The sequence below is a fragment of the Coccomyxa subellipsoidea genome (assembly GCF_000258705.1).
Source record: "Coccomyxa subellipsoidea C-169, whole genome shotgun sequence".
Lineage (NCBI taxonomy): Eukaryota > Viridiplantae > Chlorophyta > Trebouxiophyceae > Coccomyxaceae > Coccomyxa > Coccomyxa subellipsoidea.
In genome coordinates this window covers 467,290-493,969 of record NW_005178042.1, presented here as the reverse complement: position 1 = coordinate 493,969, position 26,680 = coordinate 467,290, and the positions used below count along the sequence as shown (strand labels likewise).

The following is a 26,680-nucleotide window of genomic DNA, read 5'->3' as shown; positions in this document are numbered from 1 at the left end:
TTGCGCACTTCATGCATGCAAATAGAGTGGACGATGTTTTGGCAACGTGAAATATTAGTTAGGGTTCGTCCTGAACATTGTGATTGCATTTTGTTGCTTACACCTTTCGGCTTTTTCTCAGCAATTTTGTAGCACTTGGAACTTGGCAATATTGTGGGGATGTTTACCGTATTATCCGGCAAATTACTCTCAGCCCCTCTTGGGTCTGTTAAACCTTCCCTTGTTGTTGACACAACATTGGAGTGTCAGACCTTCCCTTGCCCTCATGATTTCGTAAATAAAGAAGCTCCATTATTAAGCCACGCTCACATAAAATCAACGTCTTCTATCAATCCATCACAACAACATGATGCTGACATATCAAGTGTGCACAAGCTGCATTTGAAGTACAAACAGATCGCGCAACAGCCAAGGGTGTATTCAGGGTCTCATACCAAGATATTAATCTGCCATTTACGTTCCATCAATCAAAACAGGCTGCATCTGAAATCACTTAAAAACTGAGCAGAGAATATAAGAAAAAGCTCCACCAAATGATGACACAGACTGGCTCACTAGCAATGAATCACCCCATATGCAGGTTTCTGTACGTCTCACATTTTTGGCGATGCTGCAATTGCATGTTGGCTCATTTCTCTAGGAGATCCTCTCAAATATATACTGGAGGCATCTGCAACAAAGTCACCAGCTGCAGAGCAGAACTGCTCCTCCAGCCAACCTTGCAACGTGAGTACTGAGAACAAAACAGGCACGCTCTTTTGCCGGCTTGTCAATTCCATGCATGTTTACCGTACCATGTTCACACTCAGATGAAGCCATTTATGACGATTCTGACCAGTTCAACTGCAGGGCCTCTCCGCATGTGAGGGTCCTGTTCAAGCCCTTGACTGTCACACTGGAAGCAGCCGCATCAACGGACACCAGAGAAGGGTCCAGCTTCTGCGCAGCCGCCTCTGTGCCATTCCCTCCCACCTGCAGAGCCCAAACCCGCTGTCAAGACACAGGCTACATACGTAACAAGATTTGTTATATTTAAGCGTGACCCACACACCGTTGTGACAGACCAGTAACGAGGATGGTCAGCCTTCCTTATGGCTCGCCAATCACAGCAGAGTGTGAGGAGGTTATCATGAGATCTCTGTGCAAAGATGACTGCAGTTTCTTCACAGTTGAGCTCACAGTGTTCCCAAAGGAGCACACAAAAATCTTGCTGACCTGGAGGGTGAAGCTGGCAGGATCGGCAGGAGAGGCACCCAGAATGACAACGCCATCAAACGTCGGCCATGCCACATTTCCACTGCATGCGCTGGATCCGTTCACCGGCAACCCCAGCCAGCTCAGCCGCACCTGAACAGGCACCACGAAACCTGAATTTGAATCCCAAAATTTGGAGGTGAAAACGACTTGGTGCCACGGTGTGCACATTTCTCGTTGTTGCAATTGATAAATGCAGTAGTTTGTTCCCTGGCGCTCATTGCTCCCATCCATTCTATATCACTGCCAATAGAGAAGCCTGGAAGGTGCAGCAGGGGTAAAGTGCACACAACTTGCACATATCTGTAGTTTTTTAAAAAGTTTCCATGGGTGCGGGAATGCAAGGGAATACATGATGAGAACCCACCTGCCCGTTTACGGTCGCATTGGCACGTGCAGTGAAGGCAGAAAATGCCAGCATGTGGTCTCTGCTGCTGCCCAGATTCAGCTCCTCCCCTTCGTCCAGATACATGTGCCCGCATGCCTGCAGAGAGGCGCCCTATGCACCACACACAAGAAGCCTGTTTGATGCATTGCTGAAGATGGCATATTGCGCGGCTTCATCAAGCAAAAGGGTAAACCTGAAGGAGTCAGAGACATGGATGCGCATGAAGAATCAGAGGAAAATGGCTTCTGATCTGAAGTGCCCAGTTAGAGTGGAACAACATTAGAATGGAACAACGCTGCAGTCCCCAACGAACGCCACGAAACATGCAGCACCTCACACGAGCAAGTGCTCGGCAAATCCAGTTCACCGGGTCATCTGAGAAGTGAATGATCCTGATGCGCATGCGATTGCCACTGGTGACAATATTTACCAAGGCCAACAAAAGCACACCAGGAAATTCGTTTCAAAAGTCCCCCATGATGGGGAGGCAAGCGAACCCTCCAGACCAAAATTATATCATGGAACCCACTCAAAGCACAACACCTTTAAATGTGCAGGAAAGGCAGGCGGACCTGCTGAGGAGTGCAGGGGCCGGTGCAGCGCTGTGCCACAGTGCCAGAGTATGCATCGTTGCCTGAAGAGGCCGGGCCCAGGGCGATAAGTAGCGAGAGGGGATTTTTGCGGGCTGCGTCCGTGGTCATTCCCCCCTGGCTCAGCGGCACGATGTTCCCTCCCAGCACGTGGATCGGCGTCAGGTCTGTCACCTTTGCCTGCGCATTCAAAATACTTTGCTCAGGACATCGTGAGCATCAGTGGTGAAGCTCAAAGCACATGACCCCTCGAGTCCTGATTAAATGGCTGTGCCAGGTTCGACAAACGGCTGAGGCATCTTTCCTGCTGACGGTGACAGCAAAGACAACCAGGACACTTTGCACATTGAAATCGCTCGGTATGCATCAAATTTGTGCATCAATACTCTAGATGTCCTCCCTGCACACCCCTTCACGAGGATAGACACAAGGCAGCAAAATGGGTCATGTGAACATCTGCATTAGGGCAGTCAAAGGGATGCAGCAGGGCAGACCTCTACAGTGATGTTCTGGCCGCCAGCTGTGGTGTTGATAGCGGAATGGTTGTACAGGTTGTACCAGACGCCAGGGGGAAAGTACCCTTTTGTGGCATTCGCGCCCTTCCTCAGCACTGGGGTGATCAGCAGTGCATCCCCTGCGGCAAGATGAAATTCTCTCACAGCTCTGCATCAGGTGCACCAGCCCAAGGGAAAATGGCAAGCATATCTCTTGGCAACAAGCAGACACGCCAGGCCCATGTTGCCGATGTGCAGGTTGATGGGCACTGCAGACAGCGCATCAGTCCAGTCAGCACCCGGAAAAAAATCCGACGCCCTGATGATGCCTGAAACGTGATTTAGGAGGCAGAGGTCAAGCATGCCAAAGGCAACTGCCAGTCAGCAAGGTCTTGCACCATGCCACTTGTCTGCTCCTCCCAAGAATTGTGACGCTATGGCAATAAACAACACTTGGATGGGCTCATCCACTTTGCGCAGAAGAGGACTTCTGAAAAAATAGAGTCAATGCAACAGCCCAAGAACACGCGTGGCTGGAGCAGATAGCAGGGGGTTCGTGTCCTGACTGCGTAAATTGTCACCAGGTTGGGACCCCATTTGTACAACCCATATTTGCGTGAAACTGACATTTTGAAGAGCTCACCATCACAGGTGTGTGACTGTGTCACATGCTCAATGCACGGAAGCAAAGAGCTCTAGGTTCTATATAATGACAGCAAAGAACGAAGCTCCTGGGAGCAGCCGGGCGCGCACCCATCATCCACTGCTCCTTAAGCGCGAGCGTGCTCGCGTCTGAGGGGAACGTGAAGAAGAGCGGCCGCGCGACGGGGCAGCCGTAGGTGTGCGAGTCGAAGAAGGCCGTGTACAAGTATGGCATCGCGCGCAGCCGCCAGCCCAGCACCTTGCGACTCACCTCCGCCACTGCCGGCCACCTGTGCCGTAACCAGAAATTCAAATCCAAATCCAAATCCAAACCTAAATCCAAATCCAAATCCAAATCCAAATCCAAATCCAAATCCAAATCCAAATCCAAATCCAAATCCAAATATTGGTGGCAGGTTCTAGCACGCAGTCAATGTGGTAATGTTGACGAGCGCTGCTGCGGTGAGCATGGAGCAGGTCAAGCAACGCCTGTCGTGAGTGCCACGTAGAGTGTGATTCGCAGCATCCGCCCCGAGTGTGCTCCCGCCAAGAGGCTTTAGAGCCAGGGATATAGATTGAGGGACACAAACACCATCACTTGAAGAATGGACGGCCATGAATAGAAGATAGAGACTGCCAAGATGTGGTGTCAAGATGCACCTGTAAAGCTCTTGGAAGCTCTGAGCATGGTGCACGCGCGCCAGCGGCTGCCAGGCGCCCACTGCAATCCATCGCGCGCACAGTTCCTCCGTCGCCAAATTCTGGAAGCCTGCATGCGTGATGACCCATCATTAGCTAACCTTCGCAAGCACGCATGACACAACCCTTGTCTACAGAATACTGAGGTAAGAAGCAGGATCTGAAGTGGAGTCAAGCCATTAACAAATGCAGGATGCATGCAGAGGAGAAGGGCATAGCTCACCGCAGATGTCAGCTCCTGTGAAGGAGATGCCCACGAGACCAGGGGCCACCACCGCCGGCACCTGCCACCTCAGATCCTGCCAGGTGGACGCTGAGTCACCCGTCCAATGCGCTGTGTACGCCCCAGACCCCACGAAAGTCGACCTGCAACAATGTACTCTTTTAAACTTTTTTGAGATGTCCTTCAATAGCAGCAGATGATGAGCAGTAGAGTGTGAAAACCCCACGTCAAGTGCCGTTCAAAGTGTCAGCCTCATGCCCAAAGTCTGAGGCAGAATTGTCTAGACTCATGGAAATGCATGACCTGGCAGAGATCAGATCACATATGCAACCAAACCTGCCCTAGACCTCTGAGCACAAATTCATCACAGAGAACGGCACGGGTCCCTGCAGGATTCCATGCAAGCACGGTGCAGGTCCAACCATATTTCTCACCCGTTCCTCTCGAGCAAGAGAGGAGATATGCCGCGCACCGAGTGAAGATGAAGTGCCGCTTCTGGCGGATGGCGCGCAGGGCATCAGCTGTGGCCTTGGCCTGGTAGAGCGCGTACAGATTGTGCACCTCGTACTCCAGCGTCCCGTCAAAATGCGCGGACGTCACCGGCAGCGTCTTGATGCTGATGTTCATCTGCGCGTGCAAGACAGCACTCGAGATAAAAATTCAAAGCCAATTTTCTTTCCATGCATGCATCCAAGTGGGCACTCCTCCAGCTACTGCAGGCATGGCACCCACTTTGTTACAAAATCCCTATTTGAATTCCACCCTGCATTCGCAGGGGCACTCTTCCGGCTTCTGCAGGCATGGGACATGAAGCTCGCTTGATGCTGGCCAGAGGTATAAGAAACCAGAAAATGTAAGGGTCGCATAAACTTAAAAAAGAAGGTGGGTCTGGAAGCGCTGCAGAGCTGGGTGGAGCATGCGATGTATGTCTGGATGGCGCTGGTAGCATGCCGTCTGGACAAGAGCACTCGAGCAAGCAGCAGGTCCAAAGGCGCAAGGTTGACAAGTCAGATAGTTGACATTATAGCAAAGACCCTACCAGGCAGCCTTGCAAGATACGGACCAACCTGTTTGCTGGAATCGTCAGTCAGAAAAGTAACACATTATACTCCTGAATAAAGCATCAGAGTGCCAGACATCTGTCGAGAGGGCCATAGGCTATCCAGCTACCCCTTGAAGTGGCTGTCTGAGACCGATGGCATTCAGCGCCAGTGTTTCAGGGGCGGGTGCGATTGACAGGGAGAGCCAGGAGGGCCGAGCAAGTGAGGTGCATGCCTGGTTATTGGCATTGTTGATGGCATAGGGCGGGTTGTAGAAGCCAGCCGGGATCTGCGCGCGCGGCCCCGGCAGCGCGTCTGATTTGGCGTTGGGGCCCCACTCGCAAGACATGCGGCAGATGAAGTCGTTCGCGGGCAGCACGTTGCCTGCGAAAACAATGTCATCTCAGGGATTAGCTTTTAGCAGTATAGAAGCCCAAGCACGCAAATTTGACTGCAAGGGCTGCACCAATTGAGAACACTCTTCATGCATGCCCAAGCCGAGGGCCGTGATGTCATGTTCAGAGTTTGTGTTGGAAGAACGGTGCAAGATGAGCAAAGGGCAGGACTCAACGCGCAATCTTTGGGTATTGCTGCAATAAAGCCTGAATTCGCGATGAGTGGGTCAAGAATCCAGATTGAAGTCCCAGGGTCCTTCTGTCTTCTGCCTGCCTCCATTCTTGGCCCCTATCATGCGTCGATACTATGGGAAACACTAAAGACTACTTGCAATCAGTTGCAATGGAAGCTACTGTATACCGCTGCAGAGGAGGGTGATATTCCCACCTGGGTCGACACACACGTCGCCAGAGCAGTAGTTGCTGACCTCATTCATGTCCAGCCAGATGCCGTCCAGAGGGACCTGCTTGTACACACCCTGCCGACAGCAAAGCGAAAATTCTTTAAATTCTGTTGTATTCATCAACACAGCGCCCGAACTCATGCATCATTTCAGTGTCTGCGGAATACCATGGTGTCATTTTAAATTGGTCAAGGTGCACGTAGATACTGTGCTGTAAGACTGTTTGCAAAGTGGGACCACTGACCTGGATCTGCTGCTGCCACCAGGTATTTGTGCGCTGGTCCATGAAGTCCGGCCAGTGACTCGCTCCAGGCCACATCTGCATGACAGAATACCGTGCCGTCTTAGTCATCTCCAAAAGCATCCCCGGAGAATGATCCGTTCACCTCATCAAGAAAGGTTGCTTCACGGCAAAATCAATCTTGAGGTTTTGTTCCCAGGAGTCAGTTTCGATGTCACTATGCAGACACCTGGAGCTGAGAAGGCTGCATCACAGGAAGATGTGCCTGGATCTGAGAAAGCACAGAAGCCAGCGATGATCTATTCAAGGGGGCTGGGAACTGACCTGGCCAGCGTAGGGCCGGCCGGTGATGTCTTTGATAAAGACCCCTGATGTTATCCCGGTGTCATACGCGGCATAGCCCTGCTTGATGTGGATGGGCGGGTCTATGATGGGCACCCAGCGCTGACCATTCTTGTCCAACAGCGCCCGGAAGTTCTGCATAGACACATATGACACCAATGAGACACATGCATGTGACTCATGCGTGCTGTCCATGGCCAGGCTGAAATAAGAACCCGCAAAGGGGATCAGGTCGTATAATCTTCCTACGGAACATGCTGTGCACATCACTGCAGCATGCAGATAGATGTCTTGATCTCTGCTTTCCAAAGGCCTTCCCATGGATTGGGTTGAGCAAGGGGTAGATTGCCAAAGTAACATATAGGAGAATCATATGGAGCTCAAGAATGTAAGCACCTGGAAGTCATCAACGGCGTAGTCTGCGCTGAAGGTGAAGTCCTGGTCCTTGTCCATGTACTGGGAGTCCGTGACAAAGGTCTCCAGTGGGATCTGGGCCTGCATGTAGGACTCCACCACCCGCGTGATCTGCCTTACCGACCCATACCCATACCTGCACACGCATGTATGGACATGTTAAAGTTGCTGCTATGCACGGAGCCTCACTGTGCCACAAATCTTGCTCCGGGGGAGCTTTCGACTAGATTGTGATCATATGAAACCAGACGATAGTGGTTGATGATCACTTTGGGCCCATACTGAGCCCTCACTTGGAGTGTGTCCTACTTGGGGCCTGGAAAAGAAGGAAAGGATTCACATAAGTCTGCTGGGGTGTTTAAGATTAGGGCAGGGCAGGGCTTACTTGCTGTTCATGAGCCCCATGGTCCAGTAGGGCGGCATGAAGGGACGCCCTACGACAGATGTCAGCTGCTCCAGCACCGCATGCGGCGTCGGACCCATGAAGAAGAAGAAGTCCAGGACACCGCCAATCACCCGGTAGCTGACCTGGGTCTGAGTCAGCACAATGTCCATGCCGTGGCTGTTCAGCAGCAGCACGCCATGTGTCGCGCCACCTGTGCATGCACGTGTCTGTTTGAATCGAAGCAAGCACACCACAAAACATCACACTGAAAGAACACAGTGGCATATTGCGGGCAAGCTTTGCTGACATGGTGATCAGCTGTCCCGCTGCCCACCTGACCACTTGAGAGAGGCGCCATTAGCACATTGCCACTGTAATCTCTGTATGCTCTCGATGGATTCTTCCGGCCCAATTTACAGACTTACAAGGCTTCCAATCTGAAGAGGATCAAGATAAGAAAAGGTGCATGCAGGACACTGATCTGCTAAGAGGGACTGTGGGTGCACACCTGGGCGGACATCCAGCAGGAAGGGCCAGGCCCCGTAGGTGTTCTGGTCGGGCTCCGAGGCTGCGTTGTCGCGGTTCCACAGGGTCAGGGGCGCGCCCTCCCGCCGCAGCAGCAGCCCACTCGTGGAGATGTGCTCCCCGATGCCGTACAGAGCGGCCTCCTTTGGCACCGCTGATGTTAGCTCCAGGTACTGATCCTGCACAGATATGACACCCCGCCACTTTCAAGATCATGCCTACAATTTCCTGCACTCATGCAAGAATGTAATAAATGTGTTGATCACACAGCATGGCAGGACATTACGGTATTGCAAAGATACTGAAACCCAGCACAGTTATGTTCTAGAAAACCAAGGGCTCTGTTGCATAAATGAAAACAAATTATACATCTGCAACCATGCATGGCTTTAAGGCAGAGTTGACCCCGCTGCATTGCACCTTGAATATAAGGCGGCTGCCTTTTGTGGTGAACAGGGGTGGGTCGGCTGTGTTGCCGGCGCGCGTCACAGTGAAGCTGAATGGGGATCTGCTGTAATCAAACGCATAGGTGGCATTCGAGGGTGGCGTTGCAGAACCTGCAGACAGCGGACAAGCATGACTTGCGTGCAAGCACTTTAAATGCCCTTTTCCTGCATGCGCTGAATGGATGTCTTTAGTGACATGAGCAAGTGGCCCAGGTATTCCTACACAGGATGTCATGCACGTGGCATTCAACCCTTTGGCATGCACAAGGTGAAGTCAAATTCCCTTGCCACCCAAGCACACATGCTGCACTCTAGATCTCGTCAACTCTGCAATGCCTTACTCACAAGTACTGCAGTAGCCACAGATATGTAGGACACAGAGTCACACCAAGCAACGGACTCACCTTGTGGCAGGGTGCTGTTGAAGAGTGTGAAGGGGACCTCATTCCGCCCTGCCCGGCCTATCTTGACCCGCATGATGGAGGGGGTGAGATACTGCACATTGATGTCGAGTGGGGACAGATTCTGCCCCAGCTCTGGCTGCGTTGAGCTCTGCTGCGACAGCTGTCCCCTGAGTCCGGTGCCCTCAGCTGCAAATGCCAGCCAACACCATCAGCCATGCATGCACTACTCTATGCTGCGTTGGCGTGATCCATTGCATTCATACAGCACTTGCATTTCTTCTCTCCTAAGGGAATACTGCGATAACATCGGTTTCAGAGAGGCACATGTAAGTTGAGCGCATGCATGTGCCTGTACAGTCAGTCTCAGAAGGCCCTTCTCTGGGCGGATGACAGAATGTCCACCGGAGAAGAAGCAGCTGTGCATTACCCGCGTTATTGCAGGCTTGCACAAGATGATGGAAGCATGTAAGGAATCAGATGCTCCATGCACGCTTGAGCTCCAGACGAGCTGTTGGTGTGGCTTCACAAGGATTGAAGAAGTGCTCCTTGATGCAGAGGACAGCATTTGGGGAAAAGGGGGATTATATTTTGATCTGGGAAGGTATCTGAATGCTTTGAGGACATACCAGTGGGGGCAAGGTTGTTGATCGAGTAGGAGCTGTCCCCATTGTTCTTGTAGAAGCAGACTGGAAGGCTCAACAGAGCCGCTCCAGTGGTGGGAGGTGCAGGATTGTAGCAGCATCCCTTTGACTGGCATTGGTCAGAGGTGATCCCGTAGTATCCTGCCCAATTCCACAAGAATTCCCTTACTAAAGAGATCCTGGTTCCTTGCGAAGACCACCTTGAAAGGTGCCAATAATTTGTAGCATCTAAGCACAAAGCAAGAAGCTTGTATGTATCCGCAAATTAAAATTTAGAACCTTAAACTGTCAACTTCTAATTGCACTAGTTCCGCTCGCGACTGTAGTAGCCAATGAGCACGGTACGACACACAGTCGGAGCACGCACCGCAATCCTTCCGAGGTCCAGTGGGATTGCACTGATTCTCCGCGATAGCTAAGAACAATAATGCCGACAGCGCGAGGGCCGTTAACAGACACCGTGCGCTCCCCGTGGGCTCCATCGACGCCGAGTCATCTGCCCACCATCAGCCTGACCTGGTGGCTAGCACGGAAAGGCTTCTTGCCAGCGACTCCCCAGACCCTTCGAGACTTGGCGTGAGACGTTTACAGGTTCAGAACCGGAGAGGATCCCTGTCTGACAGCCAGCAAATTGTCAAATCGGCCTGCATGCAAAATCCTTACTAATACTATCGGACATAGTTGGCAGAGCTCCTCCAACAACCTTGTGAGGTCGTCGCTCCTTCTGGGTCCTCAATAATGCTGGACAATCAACGAAATGCGCAGCCGTGAGGCCTCCTGGACAGTTGGCGGGACGGGATGAGGCCGATACTAGCGTTGGCTGTGTTAGGCTTCATCGCTGGAGCCCGCGGACAGGCTTCGCAGGGATCAACGGACACCAAATACTACCCTTACCTTGAGTCGCTCACCATATGCACTCCCATCAACATCTTCATCAATAGCTCGACGGATGGAAAGTATGCTGTGACCGTGGATGCCGATCCAGCTGTGAGGAAGGCCCTGCTGATCACCTACCAGGGAAAGGGGCTGGGCATCGAAAGCTTTGGGGATTTCGAGAGCAGCAACCCCATCAAGATAACTTTCAGCCTGCCTCCTGGAGTCTTGCAGTATATCGAAGCAGACTACACCAATTCAGACATAGCCATCGATACATCCTTTTCCAAGCAAAAGGGAGAAATAGCCAACAATGGCAATGGCCGCATCATAGTGTCCAAGGGGCTGGATGGCGATCTGGTGAAAGTCAGTACTGTGGGGTGAGCCACTTACTGACAACCTGCGGTACTCATGTCCCCGCAGAAGAACACTTGTGACGTTCAAAATCCCTATACTACAGATTGGTGGAAGAAAAGTACTTGTTGCTCATTGCAGGTCTGGGGACGTGGTGATCAATGGCGCTGGCCAGTACACTGAGATTTTCTCAGCTGGTGCTGGCAACAGATACCTGTCTGGCTTCAAGGGGCAGATCAATGTCAAGCATGATGGCAGCGGAGCTGTCTTCATCAATCCTGCTACAGGTGTTTTGCTGTAGCATGGAAAGCTCAGCTAATCATCTCTACATCTCTTTGTATTCGCATGATGGAAATCTACATTGCCCCTTTGAACGGTGGAGTTAATCATCGCCACCCGTTGTCACATGCTGAGCTGCAATGTGTATGGCATGCAGACTCTGTCAACATTGGAGGAGTCAACACAGGCTCTGGAGCAGTGTCTTATGCACAGGGCAACTGCACAGTCAGGAAGGTGTGGAGATGATCTCAGACACACAAAGCGCTAATCCTTGCCAATCCATACCAAATTTCTCACATCTCAGAGGCAGTAACTTTCCTTGACAATCATATTGTGGAAGCGATGGAGAACCAGGTGATATGTCTGTGCAGGATCCGGATGCTGGGCCTCTGAGGGTTGGTGATGCATGCACAAAGGTGGACAGCGTGTCAGTGCCCAAGCAGACTGTCTACTGGACATGCGGCATTGCAGTGAAGGGTGATTATGCATGTGGAGGAGGTACGCCAGTCCAGTCCTCTTCTCAGCCCGTTTCATTCATAGCAAATGCATGCAAGCATGCCTGCATGAAGCCCTCTTCTGCAGCTGCACATGATCTGCCAAAAAAGTCATATGGTCCAGTCACATTGGCATGTGTGAAAGGTGCATGCATCTGTGTATGCCGACTTGCAAAATAATCGAGACAATAGAGAATGGGGTCCTGCTCAGGTTGGGGTGTGTGCAGGTGGTTTGGATGGACCACCAAGTGTGACCAGCATTCCATGCAGTGTGCAGCAGAATGGGCTGGTGATGATGTCAACTTCAACATATTGAGACATGGCCGGGTTGTCTTACTGAAGTATGTGCAAGCCTCCAGAGATGAGGTAGTTTTGTGCCGGCAATCTCTACATCTACCTTGAGTTGAGCCTCTGCAGGCTGTGATTGTTTCTGTCTGGGTGTTGATGCCATGTGGGTGCTTTGAAGGCATATATGTTGACCCAGAGCCCTTGGATCAGATTAATGTTGCTTCCATTGCCGCATGACCTCTTTATGCAAATGTCATATGTCATGCATGCTCTGTCATGTCATGCCAACTCTGTACTCCAGACCCCAGCATGCAATCTCTATCCATTATATGCTCAGTCTACTGGGGTTTCCCTTGTTCAGATAAAGCAGCGCGTAGTACTCACAAATCACGAGCTGCAGGTGGCTCTGAGCTATGCTGTAAGCGATCCGCTACATCTGCACCCTACCATAAGGCCAACATAAGCAGCGAGACACGTCTGGGTTCCTCTACACTCTACCGTAATCGTTTTGCATAGCACAGCAATTCTGGCAACCGTGGACAAGGACATCATATGACAGCCCCTGCTAACAAGTTGGCAACCGATCGGACGGTGCATGGATGTTGCAGCTTGGCAATGTGGCCCTGTCAATTTTGATAGACTGCAACCCACTTTTTCTACGATACAGCACCAATTCCGCAAGGGTAATATCTAGGGGTGCTCCATGGGTGTCTGGTAGGAGCCACGCTCGCGCAGGAAGTTGTCAGCTTCTGGGTTGAAGCTCTGCCTGGGGCTGCGGGATCCCAGAGCAATGGGACCCTTCCCATACTCTGTGGCCCCATAGTACAGCAGCACGTCCTGCAGCACACCACTAACGTTGCTCAGCAGATGAACACTTTCAAGCCTTGCATTCTTAGCAGTGTTGAGGAGTCCAAGAGAGCCAGTTGGCCACATTCACAGAGGCACGCAAAACGGGCATTGCGTGACAAGCTCTTCAATAGGCGCTGTTGCAATGCATACAGTTGTAGTCCATGCAGGTATTTTGGCGCACAGCAGGGCCCAGGATCTGCTCTCAAATCTGTGCTGACTGCTGAAGCATGTGTACCTCAGGGTAGATACCCTTCTCTTCAGTGGCCCCATACTTCCCTTTAGCCTTGCAGTAGCTGAGGGGAGTCCAGTCTTTGGGTGTGCGTGTGTCCATGTCAGCCCCGTACTCGTGCATGAGTTTGATGATCTCAACACCCCCATCAATGGCCCAGAACATTGCAAGGTCCGCGCCTTTGTTCATGAAGTTAGGGTCTGCTCCTGCCCTGAGCAGTGCTCTGCAGCACTCGTAGCGGTTCCTGTGGTCCACAATTGACAGTATCCTGGTGTCAGCAGCTTTCGAAGATAAATATTCCCGTCCTGAGCTCCATGCGTGCGGAAATGCAGAAAAGACGAGAACCGTGATGAGGTTGCTCTAAAGCGCGTTCGCACCGATGCGCAGCAACCATCAGGGGAGTGTAGCCTTCCAGGCAACGGTACGCTTTTCCAAAGACGAAATTGACGTCTGCTCCCTCCTCGATCTTTTTGTAGACCTTTTTGATGTCATTAAGCACGATGGCGTTGTAAAGCTCCTCGGTCTCCCGGCTGGCCTTCACTACATCGTCACCACGGGCGTAGGGATCATAATCAGGGTGATGAGACCCCCTGCCGTTGTCCCACTGCGCTTCATAAGCATCATCTGCCTCCTTTTGCCGCTTCTTCATAATCTCCTCCATGGTGGCTGGTGATAACTACTGCCTAGCGCCAATTAAGGTTTGCCAAGTCACCCCAGAAGCCTACTGCCTACAGCTAGTAAGAGCATTACTTTGCAGATGCAATAGGATTGCTTTAGAGCGAACGGTTGCATGTAACGCCCCTGTCGGTTCGTTCTAAGGGAGCTAAATATCTTGCAGGAAGGGTCACCATGCTGTTGGAGCACAAAAGGTCTTCGAAATTTGCCCAGCTTGGCATTCTGGGGATCGAAGGAGGGAATTTTGCCTAGTATCATGTACGTAATTCATGGATTGCAGCTGATTCAAGGAAATTGCGCAGCATGGCGGAAATATAATTCTTGATTCATCCCGGTGTTGACCGGATCACGGCAGTGGCACCCCTGCATCAGCCTGAATGATCATGTGATGAAGTAAATTCTTGCTGGAAGTGGTGCAGTCGTGCTGACAAGGAAAACAAGGCTATGGTCGAAGTTCCCGTTGAGTCTGCACATCGGGGCCAAACAGTCAGCACAGAACAGGAAGCCGAGAGCATATCTATCTATAAGCAGCTACGGCTGGGACTTTCCAGTACATACTACAGCATGGCCCAAGTGCTGGGGTTGCGAAGGCTGCAGGAGTATTTCCAGGTGGGGTCCCATGGGCCTTGTTCTCAGTGCTAACGAATACTGTCAATGAGCTCCTTACTTTGTCTTGCATGCTGTAGATCAACTCCTAGGACGCAATATGTGTGAACATGTCCTGCCTCCGACATTCACGGTACTCAGTACCTCAATTCTTGCTGCACAGGGGACCACATCCTTACTGACAAGCTCAGCTCCTGTTTGGATACTTGGCGTGAAATATCACGATGCGCCTTCACCTGATACTGCACAGGAAGATGTCGGACTCAAGCAGGAGGTGATGCTCTTTCCTGAGCAGGAAAGGGTACTGGAGATTTGTTATGTGACTGTCCTGTGTCTGACGTTTCGTCTGAGCAAGCACTCCTGTTCATACAGGTGCTCAACGCAATCCTGTCAGACCTCATGTCTCGCATCTGGATGACATACCGGAGGGGGTTCCCTCCAATATGTGAGCGAGCATCCCCCCTAGGATGCTCTCCTGTCTGCTGATTGTCGTAGCTTACAATATGGAAAGAAAGTTTGGTCCTACAGGCATTAACAGCAGACCTCTGAATTATTTGCAGGCGGCTCTGGCATCACCAGCGATGTTGGGTGGGGTTGCACGCTACGAAGTGGCCAGATGCTGCTTGCTCAGGTCACCTTGCTGCTCAGACACCTGCTGCTTGCATGCTAAGATGCGGCAATTCCCATTTACCATGCCACGGAGACATCTCAATTTGCGCAAGTACTATACAATGCATTGCCACCGGGCAAGTATTTTGTCCGACATTTCTGGTAAAACTGGCTCAAGTTGAGCTCTTCAGAGGAATGCCTGTCCAGCATCAGCTATGCATTGCCAAAGGAGTGGCACTCCATGAAATTTAATTCTTTATTTCATGCCGTTACATGTGGCCCCTGGGTCCTCTTGAATGGACAGAAGACAGCAGTGGAAGGGCCTTAGGTTCGAGATTGTTTTATAAATTGGTGCAGGCGTTGGTGTACCACCTGGTGGGGAGGCAGTGGCGGCGGAAGCTGGAGGCTGCCTACCCAGAGGAAGTTGCGCAGGTGCTGCAGTGGTTTGGTGACCAGGCCTGCGAGCAGCGCCCCTTCTCCATCCACAACATGTGCACCACCGGGCAGACCCATGGGTGAATCGCTCCTGCCTGCAGCATGACACCCCTCGTCTTGCATGAAAACAAAGCAGCAATGCCCCTTCTTGATCACGCATCCCTTCCTAAAAGGTCTTATCCTACTTTGAAGGTTTGTTTGACCTCCTGCAGCATGATCATGTCAGCATGGCGACAGTGAATAGTGCCAGTCCTGATTATCACTGAAAGCCAAGCTGTAGATCATGAACAAGTGAATCATTGAGTAGTGGAAGCAGCCCAGACGTTGGCATGCATTAAACAGACCTACTCCTGGACGGGTGCAGGGTGAAGGCGGGGGACTGGCTGGGGCCCTCAGGGCTGTGCCACACGCTGGCAGACATGGTCAACAAGGTGCAGCCGGGCGGCCTCCAGTGCCGAGTGGTCGCCACCTTCGGCGGCGGCGCACCGGTGCTCTGCACATCCAGGTCAGTATGAGACTCCAACTGCACCATGCCTTATGAGTATATGCCTGACATTGGCTAGAGATGCCATTGATATCTTCCGTTCTCTATCCTGTCTCGAGTATGAGGCAGTTCAAGGGGTGGCAGCAGCGGTTACAGGGAGGATGATTGGCGCGTGATTGGTAGCGTGGCAATGCACAGGCTGGCGACGGCGTTTGAGGGGGGCGCGGATCGCAGCGGGGGCGAGGTGGGAAGCTCGGGCAGCGAAGAAAGTGGCCCGGCCGGGCAGGGCCTGCTGCTGCTCATCCCCCTCATGCTGGGCCTGAACGGCAAGGTGCAGACCTGCTCCGTCACCCAGAATCAACTTTCCACAATAAACCTGCAAAGGAGAGTGAAGGTCAAGGAAAGGGAGGGTCTCAACAGGCGTCCTAGGTTGATGGGTGATTTGAACCTGTGGGCTCTGTTGAAGATGCTTATCCACAGTGCCAGCGCCCCTCATCTTGAGGATCCTCAATAAGCCATCCCTTTGCTTCATCTGCCGCAATTATGCTGTTTCATGACTCTACCTGAGATATATGTCGGCAAGAATGGCAAGTTAAATTCTTTGAGCAACGTAACAACTAAGAAGAGTGTGCTGCATCCATCTCGTATCTTCAAGCTCCTTCAATAGCAACGATTCCAAGCTTTGGTGTTGCTGCGCAGATCAATCCGCGGTACTGTGCCCAGCTGCAGCAGCTGCTGACCTGGCCGCAGAGCGTGGGCATCGTTGGGGGGCGTCCCTCCTCCTCCCTCTACTTCATCGGCTTACAGGACCAGCATGTGCTCTACCTGGACCCCCACGAGGTGCAGGAGGTGCGTGGGGTGCAGTTCTCAGAATCACCTCATATGACTCAGATAAAATTCAACATACTGAGAACACGAATTTCCCATGACTTCCCATCTCCCTTGCCCTCTTGCACTTCTTACCTGCCCACACCTCTGTGCAGAAGATGACAGCTTGCAGACCTCCATCAGTCTTCTAAGATGCTTTGCTAGGAGGTTTGAGGGATGTCAGACAAGCTGTCCCCCTGCTTGGAACTGTGTGGACAGACACGAAGCACAAGCTAAGCTGTCAAGGCACATGCACGCTGAAGTCGCCTCCAGGCTGAGGAACACACTCGCCGCTTCTTTGTTGCCAGGCATTCCCGCTTTGTGTGCAGGTTGCCAGCGAGGCGGCTGACCTGGACACCTACTTCTGCAGCTCACTTCGCCTGATGCCCCTGGCCAACATCGACCCCTCCCTCGCCATCGGCTTCTACTGCAGCTCACTGAGTGCGCCCTTCCCACACATATAGCTCTTGTACTCTCATTTACTTGACTGCTTGACGCTAGCTACACTAATCCACCGCCCTCTAAGGGACTGCAGATGGCACATCACATTGTGCAGTGAAGTCTGGCCAGCACATTCTCCAGCAAGATTTCTGGTCATGCGGAAATTTGGCTGATGCCAATATTGAGAGCTACTGCAATTGAGGGACTGTGTTTGTGTCCCATCTCTGACTCCGATCCATGCAGTGATGTCGGCATGACGATCATTGCGCTGACGCAAGCACCAGATAATCTTCATTACCCCTACTCTGCGCGCGCGTGCATCACATTATCTCCGTGCCTGTGCGCAGGCGATTTTGAGGATCTGTGCGGGCGGCTGCGGACGCTGGAGGCGGAGGCTGGTTGCGCGCCGCTGGTGTGTATGGTGGACGAGGATGCGGGTGAGCCCAGCTGGCCGGCCGAGGAGGTCCTCTCAGACGAGGGGATCCCCAGCGATGCCGACTCCCCTGCGCCCCCCGCCGGTGGCGCCAACCGGGACAACTGGGAGATGCTGTGATGTTGGGCTGCTGCACTGGCCCATTCTCAGGCTTGCTCTCTCTAGCCAGCCGGTAGCAACTCAAGCGTTGGTTGCCCTGGGTAACACAGGAAAGCAACCGCTACGTTGCTGTGCATGGGCAAGAGAGTGCTTTGTGCTTCTGCGCATGAGATGCCATGTCAGTGCTTTGGTGACAGTGCAAAGGCGCTTAAGAGTCTCAGGTCTTGGGTTTTTGGGGTGACCTACCCAAAGGTCATCTGGATGCCAGTGTGCACAGAGGGGCATTGGTCTCCAAGACCCGGCCTTGATCTCTTGTGGGCTCTGTCATGCGGCAAGCATGTCTTTGAGGGGTAGGCCTCTGTGATCTCTGCCAAGAGGTGCTTAAAACCTGCTGGGATGGAATGGAGCCTCCGCAGGAGGGAGTTAGATCCTCCTGGCTGGCTTCGGACATGGCAAGCGGAGTGCCTAAGGCTGCCTCAGGCATTTGACAAAGTAATGGGTGTGGATCGAAAACAGCATGTGGAGTAGAACTGTGAAAAGGAATCTGTACACCTCAGGCGGACCAACTTAGGTCTAGGGGCCTCACTTGTGCCAGGATTGCCCGTTTCATGAACATTATGTGACATTCCGCACCCTGGCACAAAGTAGGATGGGTTTCTGTGAGAGGATTAGCCAACGTCTATATTCTGAATGCATGTGAGCACCCTTCGTGGATAGCCCAGTGGGGACCAGTGTATACAATGCCTGAGCATATACAACACAATTGTACTATAGACAGGGGAACGCAAACAAGTCCCCGCCCCCACTTGCGAAGCCAATTGGATTGCTTGACCAGGCAAGCCTGCATCATGGGTGATCTGCAATCGCTGGCAATGTAACACCGGAATCGATGCAACACATGGCAGGTGAACACGATTGTGGCAAATGAACTTAATTCACATTCTCAATCTCTGGTTGATATGTCGTTTTACATAGGCACGCAAGTGCATGATCTTTTTGCCCGGGATTGCCACTGGTAAATCATGATATATGCTTCTGTGACATTCTGCTCGGTTGCATCATGCAACTTGCAGCTTTGTCCACACATGGGTATGTGCAACCCCCTATTCTAAAGAAAGCCTTACACACAGCCATAAGTCACACAGACCTGTCACCTCAGTCAGGCTCATGCACATGCATTTGCTTTGCGATTGGTGCTCCAAAATATCATATTTTCTCAGGATCCGAAGTTTTAGAGCTTGATTGTACAAGACCTTGTGTACTCATGCAACAACACATGACAAGACACTTTGGTGGTGCCAAAAGCCAATAAAAAGGCAGGTCGTCTAGCCCCAGAAGGTCGTTCAGCCTCGGCAACTGCCAGATTGACGAGAGCTGTCCCCTGTCCAAGCAAAACATGTACACGAAACACACACAATGGCTATTAGCAGGGACCTGGATGACGCAGATTTTATCTGGAGATGCAAAAACGCTGAAATGTGGGGGACCACTCGGCCAGCCAACTCATAATATCTACACAGGCTGGCCAAGGACAGCAGCCGTATCCGACGCCGCCGCATCGGCTGAATTGCCGAGGGCAGCCGGCACCGGCGCGACGGCAGCTGCCGTGAAGCCACTGCTGCCATCGAACGCCGGCAGCCGCGCATCCGGATTCCCGGCAGCTGCCACTGCGTTGAGACGCTCTGTCAGCTCGAGCGTACGCTGCACCAGGGCGTTCTTCTCTCGCGCCAGCTGTGCTGCATACCGCAGAAGCATCTGCTGCTGCTGTTGTAAATTTGCCACCTGCAGGACATAGCTCCTTCTGTCAGCAGTTAGGAAATGCCACAGTCCCCTAAAACAGCCTATCATGTCTAGGATGTGGAAGGTCAACAGATCTATGCGCAGCTCCCTCTGCTCGGGGAGCGCACGGGGTACGAGGCAGATATCAAACGGCCTCGCGGCACACATTCTCCTAAGAAGGGCAGTGCATGGGCCCATTACCCATGAGCAGAATCAATAGTTGCACGCAAACATGGAATGGTGGACCCAAGCAATGTCCTCCTGAAAATGACAAAAATACCCACAACTAGCGCACCTGCTGTCGCAAGCTCTCCATCTCGTTGTTTTTGCGCTCACGTATGCGCCGCGCTGACTGCCGGTTGATTTCCTTCCGCCGCTTCTTGCGCTCCTCTTCGTTCAATGGAGTCTTCCTCTTTATCACTGTCCTCTCGTCCTGCCCTTCCCCGCCGTCGCCCGAAGTTCCCGGCTGCGCCAAATTCAAAAACAAAATTTGGATCCTACGTTCTGAGGATAATATCATGTAAGACTGCGATCAGCTGCACTGAGGCTGGCGCTCAATGAAGGAGGGCGAAGCTGATGAATGCAAATGCAGTACCTGCTCAGAGGGGCCTGCCGGTTCAAAGGGCTGTTGAGGGATGTCGGCGGATCCCAGCCCTGCTGCCTGCAGCACTGCTGCTGTAGCGCTGGGGTCCCCATTGAACTGGTCCAAGTTCACATTCCCCTGCGCAGGCACTGAGAATTAGCCTGAAGTATCAAGAGCAGCATGCAGCACGCCCTGTTGCGGTGGCCGACCTCTTGCGCAGTCCCTCTGTGCTGATGCTGTTGAGCATGCATGCCTGCAGCTTGAGGGCGGAGCACACTGCATGTGTAGCAGGTAATGTATGGACACAGCTGGGCCATGCTGCCGTGCACAGAAAAAGACACGCACCGGGAAGGCACCAAGCTGAGCCAGCTGCGTCAGAAGCTCGTGGGAAAGGCTGAGGGCTTCCATGTCAGCCCCTGCGCCATCAGCTGCAGGAGACATCACACCATCACCCAGTCAGTGCAAGCCACACTCGCCACATCAACGCGCTCCTGCCTTTAGAGATACCTAAGGTAACGTACGAGTGAAAAATCGCAATGTCACTGGGCACATCAGCAGCCATGCTTTGGACTGTTGGGTTCGGCTCTGAGCATTGCAACCTTGTTGTCTCAAAAACACACTCGAATGTGCCTGGGAACACATCTATGAAATCTGCGATTCCAGAGAGTTAATCTATGTGGTGTTTCATCCTTGGGAGAACAGATCCGTGTCTGAAATTCGGCCGTAGTACAAACCGATGCCGGCTGATCTGTGCAAGAACTACAGTGCCAGGGGCAGGTGCACGCACAGGGGACGGCCTCATTGAGCATCGCGTCGGGCGGTCCGGGTCGTGCTACGTCCATCTCGCTCAACAAACTTCCTCACGGTGCTCCAAGGCTGGGCGATGCGCGCTGAGAGATCCGACTGGACTGGCTTTCCAAAAAAGTTGACAAGACACCTCGTGTGTGCTGAAAAATACTTAAAACCCCTTTTGGAGAGGGTTCACCCCTAATATTAGTGGAAGCCCTTCTCTGCTACTCTGTCATCCGAGTCATCCAAGTCCGAGATCGTGAGCGCTGCAGAAGGCACGGCAAGAGCTCGATCTACCGTGTCCTGTAGACTCCAAGACGTCCGAATAACAGAGCGGCTGGGCGCCTGCTATTGCCAAGGCGCGATCTTTCCGGCAACGGGGCTTCATGGGCAAGATTTACATAGAGAGCCTCTCCGGCAGGGTTTTTTCGTGCAGATTGTGCGGCACGCACCTCGCCAGCAACATGGAGCTGATCTCAAAGGCAAGTCCAGGATCTGATGCGCAAAACTTCGATCGCGTTCGTAATATTAAGACCTAAAACCGTCCTGCTCATGCCCTGCAACCGAGTGATTCTGGTGCGCTGTTGTGCAGAGCTTCCACTCCAGGCAAGGCAAGGCGTACCTGTTCAACGACGTCGTGAACATATCCGAGGGACCAAAGGAGGAACGCCTGATGACGACAGGTGCGTGGTGTTTTCTGTGTCCGCTTGTGTGTACCGGGGATTCGTTGCAGATCGCTGGTGCCGCAGGCCACTCCTAGTACTGACGAATCCGACAAACAAGATACAATGCACCTGTATTACAGATCGAGGCTGATCTGCCCCCAAATAACGGAAGCACTCGCCTGTCTGCAGGTCTGCATGAGGTTGCTGACATCCACTGCAAGAAGTGCATGCAGCTGTGCGGCTGGAGATATGTAAGTCACCTTGACCATCGATAGAATTGACACAGTGAGATGTGTGAAAAGCCGGCCAGTGCCATATAGCTGTCAAAGTGTCTTCTCTGTTGCGCAAATGGCCCATGTTCTCCTGAGCTTCTCATATCAGCTCCTCTTGAGAGGCATCCAGACACTGCTAGGGGGCTCATCGTGCAGTGCAAACGGGAATACTTAGCGATGTCATGCAGGAGGCGTCTCTCGTAGCAAAAGTCCCCTCAGCCAGATGGCTGACCAAGTATTTTCTAAGAGAGATGGCTTATTGCTGCCAGGTGATGGCACACGAGGAGAACCAGAAGTACAAGGAGGGCAAGTTCATCTTGGAGAGGGCCAAGATGATGGACCTGTACGAGGGAAACTTCACATCAGCCTCTGAGGCATCAACAGTCATCCTGGGCAACGACATGGAGGAGGTCTGCAGCTAGTTCTCAGAAGGGCCTGCTCACACAGCAGCGCGCTGCAGAAGAGGTTGTAATTTTTGTAAGCAGTGACGGAGACAGCGCTATGCCTGCAGTGAGCAGGGTCCTAATGTATAAGACTGCTTGAGCTTTGGGGAGGGGACAGGATCTGTACAATACATTTTTTCGTCCTGTCTCTACTGCCTGTTCAAATATCTGAGGCGCAGAAATTGATGTTGACATGTGTACAAGCCAACTGTACCACCATGGCCCCAATTTTGAGCGAGCAGCCCTCAGAACATGAGTGAATGACTCGTTGCCCTTGTACATTGCCTTGTTTCCATCAGTCAACTCGCTACTTCATATTATTCGCAGAATTGACCATTATGTATTTTACAGTTGCTTTGGCATGACAAGACCATCTTGAGTGCACTTGCTATGCACTGTATACACTGTACGTAAAAGTGTATGTTTATAAGTGCCTGAACTTGCAAAAAGGCACAACAACAAAATGCTGTTTGCAAGAAGAATGTAAACAATGCTTAGTTATTGTGTAAATCGCAGTGGCACCATGCACCAACACACACATGAAGTCAAATGTCACAAAGAGCATCATTGTGCGGATCAATCTACACATCTATTACTGCACCTCTCTAGCTATGCTCGCTACCTTCAGCCGCTGTCACAATGTCCCTTTCAACCAAGCAAGTACATCGTGTGACATGTCAATGACATTTCATCGCAATTACCCCGGCAAGCATTCAAAGCCACTCTCTTCAGGTCGACATCCAGCCAGCAGAAACTCTCAAGAACACATTGCAAGCCTGCAATTGCAATGAAGACAAACATTCTTAAATATCTCTGTGAAGGCTCTCAAGCGCCATCCGGGTGCAGCTATGTCATGGGTCATGCCATACGTTGTGCACTTCATGCACTGCGCTGGTCTGCAACAGCTTCTCAAAAGACTGCATCTCTCAAGGATCGACTAGGAATTTTGTCCCTTCACAATATAAGTCCAACTTCATGTATAAAATGTTCAGTTTTCGGGGACAAGCTTGCGGAAGGTGACGGATATGCGCCGCCCCCTCTGGATGTGCTGTCCGCCATACTGCTCTGAGGCCACAGAAGCAATGCCGTGCTTCCATTTGTACCTGCAGGCAACAGCATCTGGCCCGATGAGCGCATGCGCAAGATGCTTTCAGCGGTGATAAAGCACCGCGGCTTGCAAGATACCTACCTGTAGACCGCCTGTGAAGGAGTGCCTTCCTGAAAGGCTCAATGACCATGCGCAAATTACTCCCAATTGACACTCCCGGGTCCACTGTACTCAATATCTTCAGCATGCCTACATTGGAGGATGTACCAGTCCTTCATATCAGAAAGATAGGCATGCCTTCTTGAACCAGTACCAACGCTGATTGGCTGGCGCTTGTGGCATTCTTTGTACCCTGATTGTGAAACCCAGCCGGTGTTATTGTAACACCATCAAATGCTTGGAAGCCAACTGTCAAAGCTGCGGCCCACCTGGCTTCTCCTTCCAGCAGCAAGACATCGCCGGGGCGCAGCAGCAGCCGCTCGTGGCAGCTGCCGCGGGTAAAGTCCATGACCGCAGAAGATCCCAGGGACACGATTGCAATGCCGTCCTCAAACCTGTCCAGATCAACATGCGCGCAGATGCCATCCCCTGACTCGTATGCATTTGCTGTGAGCTGGTCGAAGACTGGCGTCCGGCCCTGGATCTGCGTGCCACATGGGTGCCACCTCAGCAGAGAGGTGGTACTTCAAGCAGCCGTGCTTAGGGGGTTGGCTTGACGCAAGCCCATCATCCTCTGTTTGACCAAGGAACTTCTTTGAAAGATGAGCAGGTGACTCTTGTTCCACGCACGCCGTGTGCAAAGGTAGGTGTCAGGCAGGTGGAAGTCTGATATTGGAAACATGTGCAGAGGTCATGCTGTGCTGCAGTGGCACAGAAACGTTAGGAAATCTACCTGTTTGCTGAAGAGGTGTGCAGGCAAGGTGCTAGCCAGTTTGGTGGCCCAGACTGGCAGCGAGCCGAAGCACATGGCCTGGTTCATGCCGTCATCGTCGAACCAGCCTTCTGCGGCGATGCCCTTCATCACTGCTTCCTGATTGCAGCAGCAGGCAGTGCGTTCTTCACAGTGTCTAGGTGCTGGTGAGAGACTGCTGCATGCAATAAATATCTAAAATTTCACCTGCATGGCATCCGACACGACATTTGGGCAGTGATGTGACCCCTCGATGATCGCATGCTGCTTGACATCGTCCTCCTCGTCGTCCGATGCCCCAAACACTTCCAACAGTACCGCCTTTATCCGTTCTTTATTCTGTGTTGCATGTGCTGCCATGCTTGTACCGTCCCATCACTACAATTTTAGAAGCCTAGGAGCAATGGAGGCCGCTAGAAAAGTGTAAGCCAACATTTCCAAGGTTTGTGGTCAGGTGATGCGGGTTGACGAGCGGCGTGCTCATTCAAATGATCACACATGCCTCTCGATAGCAGAAATAATTGCCTTCTCTAATTCCATGACAGAAACAGGGCTGCCTTGTGAGGCAGAATGAGATCGATTCTAGCACAAAGAGGGGATGTCGGAAAAGTCCAATTTCCGAAAGGGAGGGAACATCCTGCTTGAGCCGACAGGTCCAGTGGCAATGAGCAAGGCGGCTCCAAGCAGTAAATCCATCAAGCGTTTGCAACTTCATCAGGAGCTGGGTATCAAGACACTTGATTGCCCAGTATGTCAAAGAAGAGAAGAAACAATGGTCGCTCGAAGCACGGCAGGGGCCACGTACGTTCTTTGTTCCTCTCTTTGATTGTGTCTGGTGCTCCAGAGAGCACACATAGATAGATGGCGCATGAGCAGTACTATAATCTAGATCATGGAGATGATTTTGAAGTTTATCTGTGGCTCTGCGTCTCGTTGCAAGACGAAGACGCCAGCCTTATGGCTGTTCTCATTGGGCTGTCCTACTCTTCAAGCGATTTCGAGTATGGGGCATTCGGCGTCTCACGGCAAATCTGATGTGTTTTCTTTGAATCGTACAACAGTGGAAAGCAAAGATAGGTATTAAATCACCTTATGTGCTTGTTTCTGCAAGCAGGGTAGCCAGGGTCTTAAATGCAAGTTGCCCAGAATGTATCACTGGTTGCACAGGTGAAGAGGGTGCGCTGCGAGGCGTCTGGTGTGCTGGTGGCCAAGGACAAGGCCATCAAGCGCTTCATCGTCAGGAACATTGTGGATGCGTCAGCCATCCGCGATATTCAGGACTCCTCAGTCATTGACAGTGAGCTCCTCCACCCCACAGTCAGCTAGCAGGGACCCTCACATTTCTTACAATCTTCTGTAGCAGTGCCATTGCTGTTGGCATCATATCATTGCAGCAGTACTCCCATCTCCAGCCAGGGTGTCCAGGACACTGGCACAAGTGTGATCCAGTTTGCCGTATCGGCACAAGCCCTCAGTTGCTCTGGTGTGGCACAGCTGCCCAGCGTCTACCAGCGTGGTGCTACCTGATGAGGGGCGGCTCATAACCACCTGCTTATGAGATGAAGGGATCAGTGCTGACAAATAGGTGTTTCTGCTGTATCCAGGCTATGCACTGCCCAAGATCTACCGCAAGGTGTACTACTGCGTGAGCGCGGCTATTCACTCCAAGGTGGTGCGCGTGCGCAACCGCCAGGAACGCAAGAACCGCGAGCCCCCCAAGAGGTGCGCGTCCACCGCAGCCCTGCACTCACAGAAGAATCGCAAAATCGGGCTTTTCTGCTGTGCTTGTGTGTCTGTGCTAGGCTTCAGTGATTCTTGCGTCTCCTCTCTGGCCGGCCACCAAGCCCAGCTGGCGCTTTTTAAACAAGTTGGAAATGAATTTAGCTAAAGGTCGAATTTGTTGGGGTCACCAAGGCCTCAAGACTGCCAAGCTGAGAACTAGCCTGTGGGTCCATGGGAGCGTCTGGCAGTTACTGAAATATTCTCCAGCGCTATGCAGTGCTCGATTATGTCTCGTAGTCGCACATGGAGTGCTGCTGATAATCCTCTGCTGCATGTACTTGCACGTGGAGTGCTGATGATGTGAGGCTGACCAACCGCTGTTGTCTGCCCACAGGTACAGACCCGGCGGCTTTGGTGACAGGCCAGCTGGCGGAGCTCCCGGCGGCGCCGGCGGCGACGCAGCCAAGAAGGCCTGAACGGGCGATTCGCCTGTTTTGGACGCCCCTCTCCTGTTGCAGGTTTCCCTGCAAAGGGCATGAGCTTTGCTGGGGATCTGTCGGCTGTATGGAGACTGGTGGAGCCTTGTTGGTGTGGCTTGGCAGAGACATTGTTCTGTTTCAGTAGCTGATACTTGGATGAGTAATTCGCTACTTGGAGAGGACTGCAGGGCGTGTGTGCTGTGTACTGACATTGTCACTTACTTAGTATGGGCGCTGACTTCAAGATCTTGGCTGTTGCCAAATAGCCCGGAAGATATCTTGGATCGATCCAGGGATTCTCTAGAGCTCTTGAGGCTGAATAAATGCACGGTGACCAATTGTAAAATGTGGATGCCCACTGAGATTGCCCAGACTTGCATTGTTCTCACTTCCTCAAGTCCTTGGGAAGTGATCCCTCATCCTCAACCACATTAAACAGCAATTCGCC

At 52.2% G+C, this 26,680-nt stretch overlaps 8 protein-coding genes across 8 annotated transcripts; 4 read left to right on the top strand and 4 right to left on the bottom strand.

Moving 5' to 3' along the window:
• Nucleotides 1–273: 273 nt before the first annotated feature.
• On the bottom strand, nucleotides 274–10,116 carry COCSUDRAFT_21230 (hypothetical protein). Its single transcript, XM_005651613.1, has 20 exons — nucleotides 9,895–10,116; nucleotides 9,513–9,668; nucleotides 8,887–9,072; nucleotides 8,457–8,593; nucleotides 8,020–8,215; nucleotides 7,512–7,722; nucleotides 7,109–7,262; nucleotides 6,695–6,847; nucleotides 6,374–6,448; nucleotides 6,114–6,204; nucleotides 5,566–5,714; nucleotides 4,763–4,917; nucleotides 4,291–4,433; nucleotides 4,029–4,137; nucleotides 3,480–3,658; nucleotides 2,727–2,866; nucleotides 2,215–2,412; nucleotides 1,622–1,753; nucleotides 1,216–1,347; nucleotides 274–972 (listed from the first exon to the last, which is right to left on the bottom strand). The coding sequence occupies exons 1-20, from the start codon at nucleotides 10,007–10,009 to the stop codon at nucleotides 820–822; spliced, it is 2,964 nt and encodes a 987-aa protein (XP_005651670.1). The 5' UTR covers nucleotides 10,010–10,116; the 3' UTR covers nucleotides 274–819.
• A 154-nt stretch (nucleotides 10,117–10,270) lies between these two features.
• On the top strand, nucleotides 10,271–12,045 carry COCSUDRAFT_64077 (hypothetical protein). The gene is made up of 5 exons (XM_005651612.1): nucleotides 10,271–10,780; nucleotides 10,896–11,041; nucleotides 11,191–11,267; nucleotides 11,405–11,531; nucleotides 11,755–12,045. The coding sequence occupies exons 1-5, from the start codon at nucleotides 10,326–10,328 to the stop codon at nucleotides 11,841–11,843; spliced, it is 894 nt and encodes a 297-aa protein (XP_005651669.1). The 5' UTR covers nucleotides 10,271–10,325; the 3' UTR covers nucleotides 11,844–12,045.
• A 460-nt stretch (nucleotides 12,046–12,505) lies between these two features.
• On the bottom strand, nucleotides 12,506–13,542 carry COCSUDRAFT_11717 (ankyrin; the record flags this gene model as incomplete). Its single annotated transcript, XM_005651611.1, has 3 exons — nucleotides 12,506–12,652; nucleotides 12,900–13,137; nucleotides 13,271–13,542. The coding sequence occupies 3 exons, from the start codon at nucleotides 13,540–13,542 to the stop codon at nucleotides 12,506–12,508; spliced, it is 657 nt and encodes a 218-aa protein (XP_005651668.1).
• Nucleotides 13,543–14,132: 590 nt separating this feature from the next.
• COCSUDRAFT_55147 (peptidase C54) lies at nucleotides 14,133–17,563 on the top strand (the record flags this gene model as incomplete). Its single annotated transcript, XM_005651610.1, has 9 exons — nucleotides 14,133–14,177; nucleotides 14,547–14,619; nucleotides 14,735–14,805; nucleotides 15,141–15,298; nucleotides 15,583–15,723; nucleotides 15,901–16,033; nucleotides 16,402–16,551; nucleotides 16,899–17,010; nucleotides 17,358–17,563. The coding sequence occupies 9 exons, from the start codon at nucleotides 14,133–14,135 to the stop codon at nucleotides 17,561–17,563; spliced, it is 1,089 nt and encodes a 362-aa protein (XP_005651667.1).
• A 1,491-nt stretch (nucleotides 17,564–19,054) lies between these two features.
• On the bottom strand, nucleotides 19,055–20,746 carry COCSUDRAFT_55146 (hypothetical protein; the record flags this gene model as incomplete). The annotated part of the gene is made up of 5 exons (XM_005651609.1): nucleotides 19,055–19,324; nucleotides 19,617–19,787; nucleotides 19,917–20,042; nucleotides 20,250–20,332; nucleotides 20,692–20,746. The coding sequence occupies 5 exons, from the start codon at nucleotides 20,744–20,746 to the stop codon at nucleotides 19,055–19,057; spliced, it is 705 nt and encodes a 234-aa protein (XP_005651666.1).
• A 333-nt stretch (nucleotides 20,747–21,079) lies between these two features.
• COCSUDRAFT_55145 (yippee-domain-containing protein) lies at nucleotides 21,080–22,052 on the top strand (the record flags this gene model as incomplete). The annotated part of the gene is made up of 4 exons (XM_005651608.1): nucleotides 21,080–21,115; nucleotides 21,286–21,376; nucleotides 21,548–21,609; nucleotides 21,900–22,052. The coding sequence occupies 4 exons, from the start codon at nucleotides 21,080–21,082 to the stop codon at nucleotides 22,050–22,052; spliced, it is 342 nt and encodes a 113-aa protein (XP_005651665.1).
• A 1,009-nt stretch (nucleotides 22,053–23,061) lies between these two features.
• Nucleotides 23,062–24,391, bottom strand: COCSUDRAFT_55144 (hypothetical protein; the record flags this gene model as incomplete). The annotated part of the gene is made up of 4 exons (XM_005651607.1): nucleotides 23,062–23,176; nucleotides 23,550–23,764; nucleotides 24,014–24,151; nucleotides 24,239–24,391. The coding sequence occupies 4 exons, from the start codon at nucleotides 24,389–24,391 to the stop codon at nucleotides 23,062–23,064; spliced, it is 621 nt and encodes a 206-aa protein (XP_005651664.1).
• A 338-nt stretch (nucleotides 24,392–24,729) lies between these two features.
• On the top strand, nucleotides 24,730–26,591 carry COCSUDRAFT_21226 (ribosomal protein S26 component of cytosolic 80S ribosome and 40S small subunit). Its single transcript, XM_005651606.1, has 4 exons — nucleotides 24,730–24,832; nucleotides 25,199–25,328; nucleotides 25,636–25,753; nucleotides 26,148–26,591. Exons 1-4 carry the CDS (start codon nucleotides 24,782–24,784, stop codon nucleotides 26,227–26,229), a joined length of 381 nt encoding a protein of 126 aa, XP_005651663.1. The 5' UTR covers nucleotides 24,730–24,781; the 3' UTR covers nucleotides 26,230–26,591.
• Nucleotides 26,592–26,680: the final 89 nt, after the last annotated feature.

Bases quoted from the DNA above. Each gene is read 5' to 3' on its own strand.
- COCSUDRAFT_21230 (XM_005651613.1), bottom strand. From the start codon at position 10,009: ATGGAGCCCACGGGGAGCGCACGGTGTCTGTTAACGGCCCTCGCGCTG. The intron at 9,073-9,512 runs GTATGTCCTCAA...TGGCATTTGCAG, and splicing joins CAACAACCTTGCCCCCACTG to CTGAGGGCACCGGACTCAGG. The intron at 5,715-6,113 runs GTGGGAATATCA...TTGTTTTCGCAG, and splicing joins CGACGTGTGTGTCGACCCAG to GCAACGTGCTGCCCGCGAAC.
- COCSUDRAFT_64077 (XM_005651612.1), top strand. From the start codon at position 10,326: ATGAGGCCGATACTAGCGTTGGCTGTGTTAGGCTTCATCGCTGGAGCC. The intron at 11,042-11,190 runs GTGTTTTGCTGT...TATGGCATGCAG, and splicing joins CTTCATCAATCCTGCTACAG to ACTCTGTCAACATTGGAGGA. The intron at 11,268-11,404 runs GTGTGGAGATGA...ATGTCTGTGCAG, and splicing joins GCAACTGCACAGTCAGGAAG to GATCCGGATGCTGGGCCTCT.
- COCSUDRAFT_21226 (XM_005651606.1), top strand. From the start codon at position 24,782: ATGTCAAAGAAGAGAAGAAACAATGGTCGCTCGAAGCACGGCAGGGGC. The intron at 24,833-25,198 runs GTACGTTCTTTG...CTGGTTGCACAG, and splicing joins CGAAGCACGGCAGGGGCCAC to GTGAAGAGGGTGCGCTGCGA. The intron at 25,754-26,147 runs GTGCGCGTCCAC...GTCTGCCCACAG, and splicing joins AACCGCGAGCCCCCCAAGAG to GTACAGACCCGGCGGCTTTG.